The sequence below is a fragment of the Mus caroli genome, unplaced genomic scaffold, assembly GCF_978045245.1.
Source record: "Mus caroli unplaced genomic scaffold, Mus_caroli_1 scaffold_5, whole genome shotgun sequence".
Taxonomy (NCBI): Eukaryota; Metazoa; Chordata; class Mammalia; order Rodentia; family Muridae; genus Mus; species Mus caroli.
Genome location: NW_028227260.1, coordinates 97573622 through 97588667, shown reverse-complemented (window position 1 = coordinate 97588667; position 15046 = coordinate 97573622). Strand labels below are relative to the sequence as shown.

At 40.0% G+C, this 15046-nt stretch overlaps 1 protein-coding gene across 3 annotated transcripts in view; it reads left to right on the top strand.

The window, feature by feature from the left end:
• Positions 1–15046, top strand: part of Mtm1 (myotubularin 1) — a 117689-nt gene that overhangs the window by 41009 nt on the left and 61634 nt on the right. For all 3 annotated transcript variants that reach the window (XM_021152885.2, XM_021152884.2, XM_021152886.3), the window contains exon 5: positions 11932–12042. In XM_021152885.2, the coding sequence (XP_021008544.1) occupies positions 11932–12042 (111 nt within the window). The remainder of the gene's footprint in view (positions 1–11931; positions 12043–15046) is intronic.

The window sequence follows — 15046 nt, the reverse complement described above, 5'->3', positions numbered from 1 at the left end:
ACTTGGGAGGTGGAGATAAGAGAATCACAATGAGTTTGATCCTAGAGTGATCTGCATAATGGGCTCCATGCTATTCTGAACTGTTTGATACTTAATGCAGTTCATAGACACTCATAAATCTCAGAATATGAAAGAATAATAGCACACTGCATGGAAATATGCCTTTTAGATAGACTGTAGTAGGAAGTAAATGTATTATAATGTATAGTTATTTATGTTACTAAGTCAGGGTTTTTTTCTCTTTGGGTGCTTTGCTTTCAGTCCTGCTGTAAAATGCATAGTATTTAATAGAATTGCATACAGAGGCTAGCCATGCCTCCTTACAGGTACAGAGACAAAACTCAGTCAGAATATACTGATTGGCTATGTGTACAGAGCACAGTCATGTCTTCTAAATTCTTTTTTTTCCCCAATTTTTTATTATGTATTTTCTTCATTTACGTTTCAAATGCTAACCCAAAAGTCCCCTATAACCTCGCCCCTCCCCTACCTACCCACTCCCACTTCTTGGTCCTGGTGTTCCCCTGTACTGGGGCATATAAAGTTTGCAAGACCAAGGGGCCTCTCTTCCCAGTGATGGCTGACCAGGCCATCTTCTGCTACATAAGCAGATAGAGACATGAGCTCTGGGGATACTGGTTAGTTCATATTGTTGTTCTACCTATAGGGTTGCAGACCCCTTCATTCAGCAACTTGGGTACTTTCTTTAGCTCCTCCATTGGGGGCCCTGTGTTCCATCCAATAGCTGACTGTGAGCATCCACTTCTGTATTTGTCAGGCACTGGCATAGCCTCACAAGAGACAGCTATATCAGGGTCCTTTCAGCAAAATCTTGCTAGCATATGCAATAGTGTCTGCATTTGGTGGCTGATTGTGGGGTGGATCCCCGGGTGTGGCAGACCCTGGATGGTCCATCCTTTTGTCTCAGCTCCAAACTTTGTCTCTATAACTCCTTCCATGGGTGTTTTGTTCCCAATTCTAAGAAGGTGGAAAGTGTCCACACTTTGGTCTTCGTCCTTCTTGAGTTTTATGTGTTTTGCAAATTGTATCTTGGGTATTCTAAGTTTCTGGGCTAATATTCACTTATCAGTGAGTACATATCATTTGAGTTCTTTTGTGATTGGGTTACCTCACTCAGGATGATACCCTTCAGATCCATTCATTTGCCTAGGAATTTCATAAATTCATTGCTTTTAATAACTGAGTAGTACTCCATTGTGTAAATGTACCACATTTTCTGTATCCATTCCTCTGTTGATGGATGTCTGGGTTCCTTCCAGCTTCTGGCTATTATAAATAAGGCTGCTATGAACATAGTGGAGCATGTGTCCTTACCGGTTGGGACATCTTCTGGATATATGCCCAGGAGAGGTATTGCTGGATCCTTCGGTAGTGCTATGTCCAATTTTCTGAGGAACCACCAGACTGATTTCCAGAGTGGTTGTACAAGCTTGCAATCCCACCAACAATAGAGGAGTGTTCCTCTTTCTCCACATCCTCTCCAGCATCTGCTGTCACCTGAATTTTTGATCTTAGCCATTCTGACTGGTGTGAGGTGGAATCTCAGGGTTGTTTTGATTTGCATTTCCCTGATGATTAAGGATGTTGAACATTTTTTCAGGTGCTTCTCAGCCATTCGATATTCCTCTGGTGAGAATTCTTTGTTTACTCCTGTACCCCTTTTAATGGGGTTATTTGATTTTCTGGACTCTACCTTCTTGAGTTCTTTGTATATATTGGATATTAGTCCTCTATCTGATTTAGGATAGGTAAAGATGCTTTCCCAATCTGTTGGTGGCCTTTTTGTCTTATTGACAGTGTCTTTTGCCTTACAGAAGCTTTGCGATTTTATGAGATCTCATTTGTCAATTCTCAATCTTACAGCACAAGCCATTGCTGTTCTATTCAGGAATTTTTCCTCTGTGCCCATATCTTTCAGGCTTTTCCCAACTATCTCCTCTATAAGTTTCAGAGTCTCTGGTTTTATGTGGAGTTCCTTGATCCACTTAGATTTGATCCTAGTACAAGGAGATAAGAATGGATCAACTCACATTCTTCTACATGATAATCACCAGTTGTGCCAGTACCATTTGTTGAAAATGCTGTCTTTTTTCCACTGGATGGTTTTAGCTCCCTTGTCAAAGATCAAGTGACCATAGGTGTGTGGGTTCATTTCTGGGTCTTCAATCCTATTCCATTGGTCTACCTGTCTGTCACTAAGCCAGTACCTTGCAGTTTTTATCATAATTGCTCTGGAGTATAGCTTTAGGTCCGGCATGGTGATTCCACCAGAGATTTTTTTATCCTTGAGAAGAGTTTTTGCTATCCTAGGTTTTTTGTTATTCCAGATGAATTTGCAAATTGCCCTTTCTAACTCAGTGAAGAATTGTGTTAGAATTTTGATGGGGATTGCATTGAATCTGTAGATTGATTTTGGCTAGATAGCTATTTTTACTATATTGATCCAGCCAATCCATGAGCATGGGAGATCTTTCCATCTTCTGAGATCTTTGATTTCTTTCTTCAGAGACTTGAAGTTCTTATTATACAGATCTTTCACTTCCTTAGAGTCACACCAAGGTATTTTATATTATTTGTGACTGTTTCTTCTAAATTCTAAGACACAGTTTAACATCATCAGAATGTTAACAAATACAATCCCCATTGTTTTCTGGTTATCATCAGTGGGCACTGTGCCAACTCCTTTACATCCATTATCACAAATAATCACTGTTGTACAGATAAATGTGACCTAGAGATAGCACTGACATGTCCACGTTCTCTAGCTAATAAATGTCAGGACTCATATTTGAACCACTTTTGTCCATGTTAATAGCTAGTGCTATTTATCTTCACATGATACTTGAACTTAAAGTTTTGAATTTTTATTTCCAAGTAACTACAAATACAAATGATTTTTACAAACAATCGAGAGGGTCTCATGTACCAATCTCCCAGCTGCCTCCAGTAGCTGTATTTGATCACCTAGAAAGTTGCTTAGTGGGTAGGAGTACTTGCTGTGCACCACGAGGGCCTGAATCTGAATCCCAGCCCTTCACCCAGCACTCATGGAAAAAGCCAAGTGTGACTGTGCACACATCTCTAACTCCAGAGCTGCAGGGATGAGGTGACAAGTGATAGAGCAGGAAACCTGAGCTAGAGAAAATACCCAAGGAGCTAAAGGGAACTGCAACCCCATAGGTGGATCATTATTATGAACTAACCAGTACCCCAGAGCTCTTGACTCTAGCTGCATTTGTATCAAAAGATGGCCTAGTAGGCCATCACTGGAAAGAGAGGCCCATTGGACTTGCCAACTTTATATGCCCCAGTACAGGGGAACGCCAGGGCCAAGGGGTGGGGGTGGGTGGGTGGGGGACTGGTGGGGGAGTGTATTGGGGACTTTTTGGATAGCATTGGAAATGTAATTGAGGAAATTACCTAATTAAAAAAAAGAAAGAAAGAAACAGAGGTTATTATGCTAACAACCTCTTTAAAGCATTTTTATGAAGAAGAAACAAATCAAATGACACACACACACACACAAGGAGGTGGGGAGAGAGAGAGAGAGAGAGAGAGAGAGAGAGAGAGAGAGAGAGAGAGAGAAGAAATAGAGTCTCTGTCCCATTATTGTACCTATCTTTGAAATTACACTTGCATGTTTTTACTGTATGCACATGTGTATGGAGGTCAGAGGGCAGCATGCAGGTATCAGGCCTCTCCTAGTACATAGATCCTGAGGAGCAAACTCAGACAGCCAAATTTTGTGACAGGTGCCTTTACCTGCTTAGCTACCTCACCCTCAATATTGTAGCTATTTTTGTTAGTCGCAAAAGTACAGATTAAATTCAAGAAGAAAAGCTAATGTGTTCCCATATTTTTATTTGTCCCAAACAATTGTCAATTTGACTGTGGACTTTCACGAGTAATAACTAATACATAATATTTTATGTTAGGTACATACACACACACTGAAACACACATGCACATGCATGCGCACACACACACACAGCCATTATGGAAAAAAAAAAGAGCAGGAAACCTGCTGTACTCCTGCAGCCTGTACAATAACATACCACTAACACACACACACACACACACACACACACACACACACACACACACACATGCAAACAAACATCCACACATAAAAATAAAAAAGGAAGAGAGGGTGGCAGTGAGAAAGGTACTCAGTGAGCCAGTACTTGAGTGTTGATAGATTAGTGAGTGTCTTTTGTACCTTCTGTGGCAATTGATACCAAGCAACCATCCTCAGTAATAAAGATATAAAGCTGTTAGATCAGCACAAAAGAATCATTCATACCTCTACTCTCTTATCCTCATCTCCTGGCAACCACTTTCATATCCTCAATCCCTGTTAGTCAGGCATGGTAGCACAGGCCCGTAACCTTAGCACTGGGAGGATACGGACAGAAGGATTAGAAGTTCAAGCCCAGCTTAGACTGCAAACCAACTTCAAAGAAAAAGAATGGTATGTAAATAGAAGCAGACAGCATTGTATAGTGAGATTAACTTTACTTATATGGCAGGGTGCTCTAATGGCCCTATACTTCCTAGAGGAACTGTAAGACACTAATGGCTGCTGGTAGTGGAAAAGTTATATTCCTCACTGGTGTAGTCACTGATAAGTTGTCTATGGTCCCATAAATTACCAACATATATACTCATGAAAGCAACCTTAACTAAATTCAGACGTCACAAAAAAAAAAGGGACGTGGAAGTGGGAGAGGGACTTCAAAAAGAAGTATTCGGTGTGAGGGAAGAAGGGCAGAAGAAAATTGATGAAAGTGTGTGCATGCATGCCTATGTGTGTGTACATGTGTAATTGTGAGAGAATGGATGTTAGTGGGTTTGTGGTCCTTTATACCTTCATCCGTTTGACCTCATATTTTTTTAATTGGGTATTTATTTCATTTACATTTCCAATGCTATCCCAAAAGTCCCCCACACGCTCCCCCACCCGCCCACTCCCACTTCTTGGCCTTGGCATTACCCTGTACTGAGGCATATAAAGGTTGCACAACCAATAGGCCTCTCTTTCCATTGATGGCCGAATAGGCCATCTTTTGATACATATGCAGCTAGAGTCAAGAGCTCTGGGGTACTGGCTAGTTCATAATGTTGTTCCAACAATAGGGTTGCAGATCCCTTTAGCTCCTTGGGTACTTTCTCTAGCTTCTCCATTGGGAGCCCTGTGATACATCCAATAGCTGACTGTGAACATCCACTCCTGTGTTTGCTAGGCCCCGGCATCGTCTCACAAGAGACAGCTATATCAGGATCCTTTCAGAAAATCTTGCTAGTGTATGCAATGGTGTCAACTTTTAGAAGCTGATTATGGAATACTTCCCCTGATATGTCAGTCTCTAGATGCTCCATCCTTTTGTCACAGCTCCAAACTTTGTCTCTGTAACTCCTTCCATGGGTGTTTTGTTCCCAATTCTAAGAAGGGGCAAAGTGTCCACACTTTGGTCTTGCTTCTTGTTGAGTTTCATGAATTTAGCAAATTGTATCTTATGTCTTGGGTATCCTACGTTTCTGGGCTAGTATCCACTTATCACTGAGTACATACTGTGTGAGTTCCTTTGTGATTGTGTTACTTCAATCAAGATGATGACCTCCAGGTTCATCCATTTGCCTAGGAATTTCATAAATTCATTCTTTTTAATACCTGAGTAGTACTCCATTGTGTAAATGTACCACATTTTCTGTATCAATTCCTCTGTTGAGGGGCATCTGAATTCTTTCCAGCTTCTGGCTATTATAAATAATGCTGCTATGAACATAGTGGAGCATGTGTCCTGTTACCGGTTGGAACACCTTCTGGATATATTCCCAGGAGAGGTATTGCAGTATCCTCCAGTAGTACTATGTCCAATTTTCTGAGGAACTGCCAGACTGATTTCCAGAGTGGTTGTACAAGCTTGCAATCCCACCAACAATGGAGGAGTGTTCCTCTTTCTCCACATCCTCGCCAGCATCTGCTGTCACCTGAATTTTTCATCTTAGCCATTCTGACTGGTGTGAGGTGGAATCTCAGGGTGGTTTTGATTTGCATTTCCTGATGATTAAGGATGTTGAACATTTTTTTCAGGTGCTTCTCAGCCATTCGGTATTCCTCAGGTGAGAATTCTTTGTTTAGCTCTGAGCCCCATTTTTTAATGGGGTTATTTGATTTTCTGGATTCCACCTTCTTGAGTTCTTTATATATATATATATTGGATATTAGTCCCCTAACTTATTTAGGATAGGTAAAGATCCTTGCCCAATCTGTTGGTGGTCATTTTGTCTTATTGATGGTGTCTTTGCCTTGCAGAAGCTTTGCAACTTTATGAGGTCCCATTTGTCGATTCTCAATCTTACAGCACAAGCCATTGCTGTTCTATTCAGGACTTTTCCCCCTGTAACCATATCTTCGAGGCTTTTCCCTACTTTCTCCTCTATAAGTTTCAGTGTCTCTAGTTTTATGTGGAGTTCCTTAATCCACTTAGATTTGACCTTAGTACAAGGAGATAGGAATGGATCAATTTGCATTCTTCTACATGATAACCGCCAGTTGTGCCAGCACCATTTGTTGAAAATGCTGTCTTTTTTCCACTGGATGGTTTTAGCTCCCTTGTCAAAGATCAAATGACCATAGGTGTGTGGGTTTATCTCTGGGTCTTCAATTCTATTCCATTGGTCTACTTGACTGTCGCTATACCAATACCATGCAGTTTTTATCACAATTGCTCTGTAGTAACGTTTTAGGTCCGGCATGGTGATTCCACCAGAGGTTCTTTTATCCTTGAGAAGAGTTTTTGCTATCCTAGGTTTTTTGTTATTCCAGATGAATCTGCTGATTGCCCTTTCTAATTCGTTGAAGAATTGAATTGGAATTTTGATGGGGATTGCATTGAATCTGTAGATTGCTTTTGGCAAGATAGCCATTTTTACTATATTGATCCTGCCAATCCATGAGCATGGGAGATCTTTCCATCTTCTGAGATCTTCTTTAATTTCTGTCTTCAGAGACTTGAGGTTCTTATCATACAGATCTTTCACTTCCTTAGTTAGAGTCACCCTAAGGTATTTTATATTATTTGTAACTATTGAGAAAGGTGTTGTTTCCCTAATTTCTTTCTCAGCCTGTTTATCCTTTGTGTACAGAAAGGCCATTGACTTGTCTGAGATAATTTTATATCTAGCTACTTCATTGAAGCTGTTTATCAGGCTTAGGAGTTCTCTGGTGGAATTTTTAGGGTCACTTATGTATACTATCATATCATCTGCAAAAAGTGATATTTTGACTTCTTCCTTTCCAATTTGTATCCCCTTGATCTCCTTTTGTTGTCAAATTGCTCTGGCTAGGACTTCAAGTACAATGTTGAATAGGTAGGGAGAGAGTGGGCAGTCTTGTCTAGTTCCTGATTTTAGTGGGATTGCTTCCAGCTTCTCGCCATTTACTTTGATTTTGGCTACTGGTTTGCTGTAATTTTCTTTTATCATGTTTAGGTATGGGCCTTGAATTCCTGATCTTTCCAAGACTTTTATCATGAATGGGTGTTGGATTTTGTCAAATGCTTTCTCTGCATCTAACGAGATGATCATGTGGTTTTTTGTCTTTGAGTTTGTTTATATAGTGGATTACCTTGATGGATTTCCGTGTATTGAACCATCCCTCCATCCCTGGGATGAAACCTACTTGGTCAGGATGGATGATTGTTTTGATGTGTTCTTGGATTCAGTTAGCAAGAACTTTATTGAGGATTTTTTGCATCGATATTCATAAGGGAAATTGGTCTGAAGTTCTCTATCTTTGTTGGGTCTTTTTGTGGTTTAGGTATCAGATTAATTGTGGCTTCATAGAATGAGTTGGGTAGAGTACCTTCTGTTTCTATTTTGTGGAATACTTTGTGAAGAACTGGGATTAGATCTTCTTTGAAGGTCTGATAGTACTCTGCACTAAACTCATCTGGTGCTGGGCTTTTTTTGGTTGGGAGACTGTTAATGACTGCTTCTATTTCTTCAGGGTATATAGGACTGTTTAGATCATTAATCTGATCTTGATTTAACTTTGGTACCTGGTAACTGTCTAGAAACTTGTCAATTTCATCCAGGTTCTCCAGTTTTGTTGAGTATAGCCTTTGGTAGAAGGATCTGATGGTGTTTTGGATTTCTTCAGGATCTGTTGTTATGTCTCCCTTTTCATTTCTGATTTTGTTAATTAGGATGCTTTCCCTGTGCCCTCTAGTGAGTCTGGCTAAGGGTTTATCTATCTTGTTGATTTTCTCAAAGAACCAGCTCCTTGATTGGTTGATTCTTTGAATAGTTTTTCTTGTTTCCACTTGGTTGATTTCGCCCCTGAGTTTGATTATTTCCTGCCGTCTACTCATCTTGGGTGAATTTGCTTCCTTTTGTTCTAGAGCTTTTAGGTGTGTTGTCAAGCTGCTAATGTGTGCTCTCTCTAGTTTATTTTTGGAGGCAATCAGAGCTATGAGTTTTCCTCTTAGAAATGCTTTCAATGTGACCATAAGTTTGGATATGTTGTGGCTTCATTTTCATTAAACCCCAAAACGTCCTTAATTTCTTTCTTTATTCCTTCCTTGACCAAGGTATCATTGAGAAGAGTGTTGTTCAGTTTCCACATGAATGTTGGCTTTCTATTATTTATTTTTGTTATTGAAGATCAGCCTTAGTCCATGGTGATCTGATAGGATGCATGGGACAATTTCAATATTTTTGTATATGTTGAGGCTTGTTTTGTGACCAATTATGTGGTCAATTTTGGAGAAGGTACCATGAGGTGGAGAAGAAGGTATATCCTTTTGTTTTAGGATAAAATGTTTTGTAGATATCTGTTAGATCCATTTGTTTCATAACTTCTGTTAGTTTCACTGTGTCCCTGTTTATTTTCTGTTTCCATGATCTGTCCATTGGTGAAAGTGGTGTGTTGAAGTCTCCCACTATTATTGTGTGAGGTGCAATGTGTCCTTTGAGCTTTACTAAAGTTTCTTTAATGGATGTGGCTGCCTTTGTATTTGGAGCATAGATATTCAGAATTGAGAGTTCCTCTTGGAGGATTTTACCTTTGATGAGTATGAAGTGCCCCTCATTGTCGTTGTTGATGACTTTGGGTTGGAAGTCGATTTTATTAGATATTAGAATGCCTACTCCAGCTTGTTTTTTCAGACCATTTGCTTGGAAAATTGTTTTCCAGATTTTCATTCTGAGGTAGTGTCTATCTTTTTCCCTGAGATGAGTTTCCTGTAAGCAGCAAAATGTTGGGTCCTGTTTGTGTAGCCAGTCTGTTAGTCTATGTCTTTTTATTGGGGAGTTGATTCCATTGATATTAAGAGATATTAAGGAAAAGTAATTGTTGCTTCCTATTATTTTTGTTGTTAAAGTTGGCATTCTGTTCTTGTGGCTGTCTTCTTTTAGGTTTATTGAGGGATTACCTTCTTGCTTTCTCTAGGATGTGGTTTCTCTTCTTGTATTGGTTTTTTTCTGTTATTATCCTTTGAAGGGCTGGATTCGTGGAAAAATAATGTGTGAAATTGGTTCTGTTGTGGAATACTTTCGTTTCTCCATCTAAGGTAATTGAAAATTTGGCTGGATATAGTAGCCTGGGCTGGCATTTGAGTTCTCTTAGTGTCTGTATAACATCTGTCCAGGTTCTTCTGGCTTTCATAGTCTCTGGTGAAAAATCTGGTGTAATTCTGATAGGCTTGCCTTTATATGTTACTTGACCTTTTCCCTTACTGCTTTTAATATTCTATCTTTATTTAGTGCATTTGTTGTTCTGATTATTATGTGTCAGTAGGAATTTCTTTTCTGGTCCAGTCTATTTGGAGTTCTGTAGGCTTCTTGTATGTTCATGGGCATCTCTTTCTTTAGGCTTGGGAAGTTTTCTTCTATAATTTTGTTGAAGATATTTGCTGGCCCTTTAAGTTGAAAATCTTCATTCTCATCTACTCCTATCATCCATAGGTTTGGTCTTCTCATTGTGTCCTGGATTTCCTGGATGTTTTGAGTTAGTATATTTTTGTATTTTCCATTTTCTTTGATTGTTGTGCCGATGTTCTCTATGAATTCTTCTGCACCTGAGATTCTCTCTTCCATCTCTTGTATTCTGTTGCTGATGCTCGCATCTATGGTTCCAGATTTCTTTCCTAGGGTTTCTATCTCCAGCGTTGCCTCACTTTGTGTTTTCTTTATTGTGTCTACTTCCCTTTTTAGGTCTTGGATGGTTTTATTCAATTCCGTCACCTGTTTGGTTGTGTTTTCCTGCAATTCTTTAAGGGATTTTTGTGCTTCCTCTTTAAGGTCTTCTACCTGTTTAGCAGTGTTCTCCTGTATTTCTTTAAGTGTGTTATTAAACTCTTTCTTGATGTCTTCTACCATCATCATGAGATATGCTTTTAAATCCGGGTCTAGCTTTTCGGTTGTGTTGGGGTGCCCTGGACCGGGCGAAGTGGGAGTGCTGGTTTCTGATGATGGTGAGTGGTCTTGGTTTCTGTTAATAAGATTCTTATGTTTACCTTTCGCCATCTGGTAATCTCTGGAGTTAGTTGTTATAGTTGTCTCTGTTTAGAGATTGTTCCTCTGGTAAATATGTTAGCCCCTATCAGCAGACATGGGAGACTAGCTCTCTCCTCTGAGTTTCAGTGGTCAGAGCACTCTCTGTAGGCAAGCTCTCCTCTTACAGGGAAGGTGCACCTATATCTGGCGTTAGGACCTCCCTCCTGGCGGAAGATGAAGGCCCAAAACAGGACCTGTCCCAGAAGCTATGTTGCTTTGGCCTGTCACAGAAGCTGTTAGCTTCTGTAGCCCACACTCTCACCTGTGCAGACTACTTTCTGCGGAGTCCTGGAACCAAGATGTTTCTAGCCGTTGCTGAGGCAAAGCCCTCCTAGGCCAGGCAGAGACATATCCTCTGTCCGGGAAGGTGCCCATATGTCTGGAACCCGAAAAGGGGGCTGCCTCAGAAGCTCTGTGGCTCCCGCCTGTCCTAGAAGCTGTTAGCTTCTGTAGTGCACACTCTCACCTGTGCAGACTACTTTCGGTGGAGTCCTGGATCCAAGATGGCTCCTGCTGATGCTCGACTACATATTTTCTGTTACTTCTTGCATGTTGCTCATTTCCCTTGCCTTAGTTGTCCAGATTTCTTAATTATCCTAATAGCTCCATACCTGACCCATTAGGTTGACCTCTGATCTCTCTGCTAGCCAACCTTTTTCTGGTTGAGCATCTTGATCTATATAGGCTTTTTTCCTCCTGTTGAATGATTGCTATAAATTCTTTATGATTACAGTGGTTGGGTCAAAGGATAGGATATTTGTATGGCTCTTCTTGATGTATATTTCCAGACTTTGGCTTGATCATCAACCCATGAAGCAGTCCTTGGGATCTAGTGAGGAAATCAATTCATGGTGAGAAGTCAGAGAAGCAGATGATATAGTAGGAATCTCTCTTAAGCCCTTCCTCAGAAGAAGAGCTTACTAGTTCTGCTTGATCTGGTTGAAAAAACAAGGCTTGTGGAGCCATAGCTATCAGAAGAAATTTAGTAGTTGGGAAAGATGGGTCATTCTAAGCAACAGGAGTACTTTTAGCAAAGTGCATTGTCCTAACTATAGAGGAAATGTCTGAAGAATAGGGAAAGGATTTGAGTTAGCTCTAGGTCAGAACCATGTAGGAAAGGGCATACAGAAACCACCTGTGAATGACTCCCTAGGCTCATGGAGTTATAGGCAGTTGCCTATTTTAATGATTGATCTTTCATGTTTGACCCATATCCTACTTACATTCTTACGTGGCTAATGCACCAAAGCAGGAAACAATACTTTGAAAGCTTATGATCATTTTTACATGTTTTTGATGTGTTTACTATATAGATATAAATACTGACTTTTGTAATTTTGTTCATTACAGGATTCTGCTCTAATACTTGATGTTCCTCTGGGAGTGATATCAAGAATTGAAAAAATGGGAGGCGCGACAAGTAGAGGAGAAAATTCCTATGGTCTAGATATTACTTGTAAAGTAAGAAATTTGATACTTTCTTACACAAAAGATACAATAGTATTGAATAGTAGAAAGTTTATATGGGCTTAAAAACTCAAAATCCTTTCCGGTGGTAGTGGTACACACCTTTAATCCCAGCATTGGAAGATAGAGGCAGGAAGATCTCTGTGAGTTTAAAATCATTAAAATCTCTTGTTAATCTAAAGTTGTAGACTTGGATCTTCCCCCTGTAGTCAAGTGAGACTTTCTCAAAGAAGTGGTCATCCTATTATCTTGCTGGATCAGAAGAAAAGTGTATAGATAACAGTTCTTAAACCTTCGTTTCACTCTCCACTTCTCAGGTAGGTAGTCAGGGCACTGTAATCATCACAATAGCATGCTGTCCTATGGAGCTGACTGATACTGTCCTCCTAGCTCCCTCTGACCCAATTGACCACCCTCATGTACATCATTTCCCTCCTTTTGAATGAGAGTTATAAGTTTTCCTGAGGAAAATGAGTGAGTTAAAGAGTAAGAGTGTTTTTATGGCACTTTATGGTACTACATGTCACCACCTAGACACCCTCATACTGTGAAAGGAAGGAGGCATAGAAGAGATTTTGCCCTTTGTGCACAGGATGCCTCCTTACCTATAACAACCATTTTCAGTGGCAGTGGCTTAGTATTTTATTTGGAATGGTAAGTGGGAAAATGAGTTGTGACAACATTTAGCCAGTTGTTGTAGGAAACATTTATTGAGCATCTGTGTTCACCCAAGCGTATACTAGGAACTTCACATTCTGTCATTAGCACAAACTTCCTAGACAGAATGCTATAAATGGAGAATTTGAGAAGAATTAGGGAGCTTTGCTGCTATGTTCCAATGAGCGCCAAAGCTGAACTCCAAATAGGAGGAAGTAACTTATCATTTTGTAAACAGCACAGTTAGGTCTTCTGGCAAAGTTACCTGCTTTCTACATACTGGTGCTACAATTTCTAAAAGCCAAACTTTTATACTTACATTTGCACTGGAAACTCAATACTCAGTTTTCTTTTCCAGTTAAAAGATCAACATGAGTATGAACAACCAGAACCTGAGTGGGTACTCTTGCTCTGAGTTTCTCTACTACTCGACATCTCAGCTGCTTTAGTTTCTATTGGAATCTAAGCTGTTTTTCATACTCTGTGTGCCATCCCAGTTACTGGCTAGCATGTGAAACCTAGATGTACGTAGATTTACTTTGAAGAAGGGTCTTTGCATTTTGTGTCAAAGGATTCATGAGGAATGTTATAGTAAACACTCAAGGCAGTGTGGTATAAATATTGGTGCTACTAAAGTGACTGTCTTACCAATAAGGTACTTGCTGCCTCATCAATAGGGGTGTTTATATTTAACTATTAAGCCTCCAAAAGGAATAAAACAAAGTATGCTCTGAAACAGGAAAAAAATTCTCAGATAATATACATCAAAATTTTGAATTGACTTGTACCCAAAATAAAGAAAACTTAGTATTCAATTTTCATATCTTTGGGAATAAAGGAATACATATTTCAATTGGTAAAAAAAAAAAAAAAAAGAAAAGAAAAGAAAACTTAGAGCAATGTTTCAATGTTTCAAAGGAAAAATTTTTGAGGCAGGGTCTTATGTCACTCATGCTGGTTTTGAAACCCTCTGTAGTCTAGGCCAGCTTTGAACTTCTCTTATTGTACCTCTGACACACTGAGACTACGGGCATATGTCACTTAACACAGCCATAGCATAACCTTCTAATAAAATTCCTTCCCAGAAACACTGATTCACAAAAGGTACAGCCCATTTTCTAAGTAGCAGATATAAGAGAAGTGTGCAGCAGCGGGATAAGCACTTGCCATCCTGTCTCCCAGATCACCTTGCACCCATTGTCAGTAATCAGAACATAACATTTCTCTCCCCAGCTAAGGAGCAATCCCTACACTTTGGGCTGCTTTAGATGTGCACATATGGGTTTGACTCAGCAGCAGCAGCAACAATCAATAGACTGGCTCTTGGTTCCAGAGGACCTTGTGTCGCCTGTTATAGACATGGGGTGTTACAGATATGGGAATCAGTACCCTGCAGGCCCTATACTACCACTAATAACAATTTAAAGTCTTTTTGTGAAAGTCAGGGCAAACAGTACTGCCAGAGAATCTTCCTTTTCTTCTCCCCTTTTCTACCTTCTGGGCTTTCTTTAATAATAGTGAAGCCATTGAGTATCACCCTAAGATCCAGCTGGTTAGCCTGTTAGTGTAACAGGGAGACTGTTACACCACAAGGCTCTTTCTCATCTTCCCTTCCTTGATGAGTCAAGCTTGGAGGAGACCATGTATGACTTAGAGTTAGTGTATGTTCCTATTTATGTTTCTGACTAGATGATCTGCTTTGAATCATGTGCCTTGTTCACTTCAGCTTTCTTATTGCAAGATTTTTTTTTACTGTTATTGCATCTGAATCAGATGGCAGAAGTGACTTGCGTCATTCATGCTTTGACATGTGAAAAGCTATTCCTCTGAGCCACTGGTGGATCACAATAAATATTGGTTTGGAAACAGTCTAATTTGGAGCACAGTGGTTTGAGAATGATGTTGTAGCATTACCAGTGCATTATGGCTGTTAGAAGGAAAGTTCCTCACAGGTCCCTGTGGCCTGACAGTGGCAGCTATCCAGTGTTAGGCCTGTGGCTGCTTGTTAACGTGTTGGATGTATCTCGTCCTATTGAGATGACTTTTCCTTTCATCTGATTGCCACAATATTACAACTAATATTGCAATATTTTGGGGGTGGTGAAATAAATTGGGTTTTGGAATTTTTTCAGTACCATGCTTTTAGTATGGGCCTGAAGTGTAGCTGGGTGGTAGAGTGTTCACCTGACATTCATGAAGCTCTACAGTCCATTCCCAGTGTTTTAAAAATCAAAAGAGGAAGCACGAGCTCCTGGAGCTGGCAAGGCTCATTAGATGCCATCTGTATTCAGAGTGATTGCTCTCAGATCATTTGTTAGTAGTCTTGGAGGCTTCTTCAAAC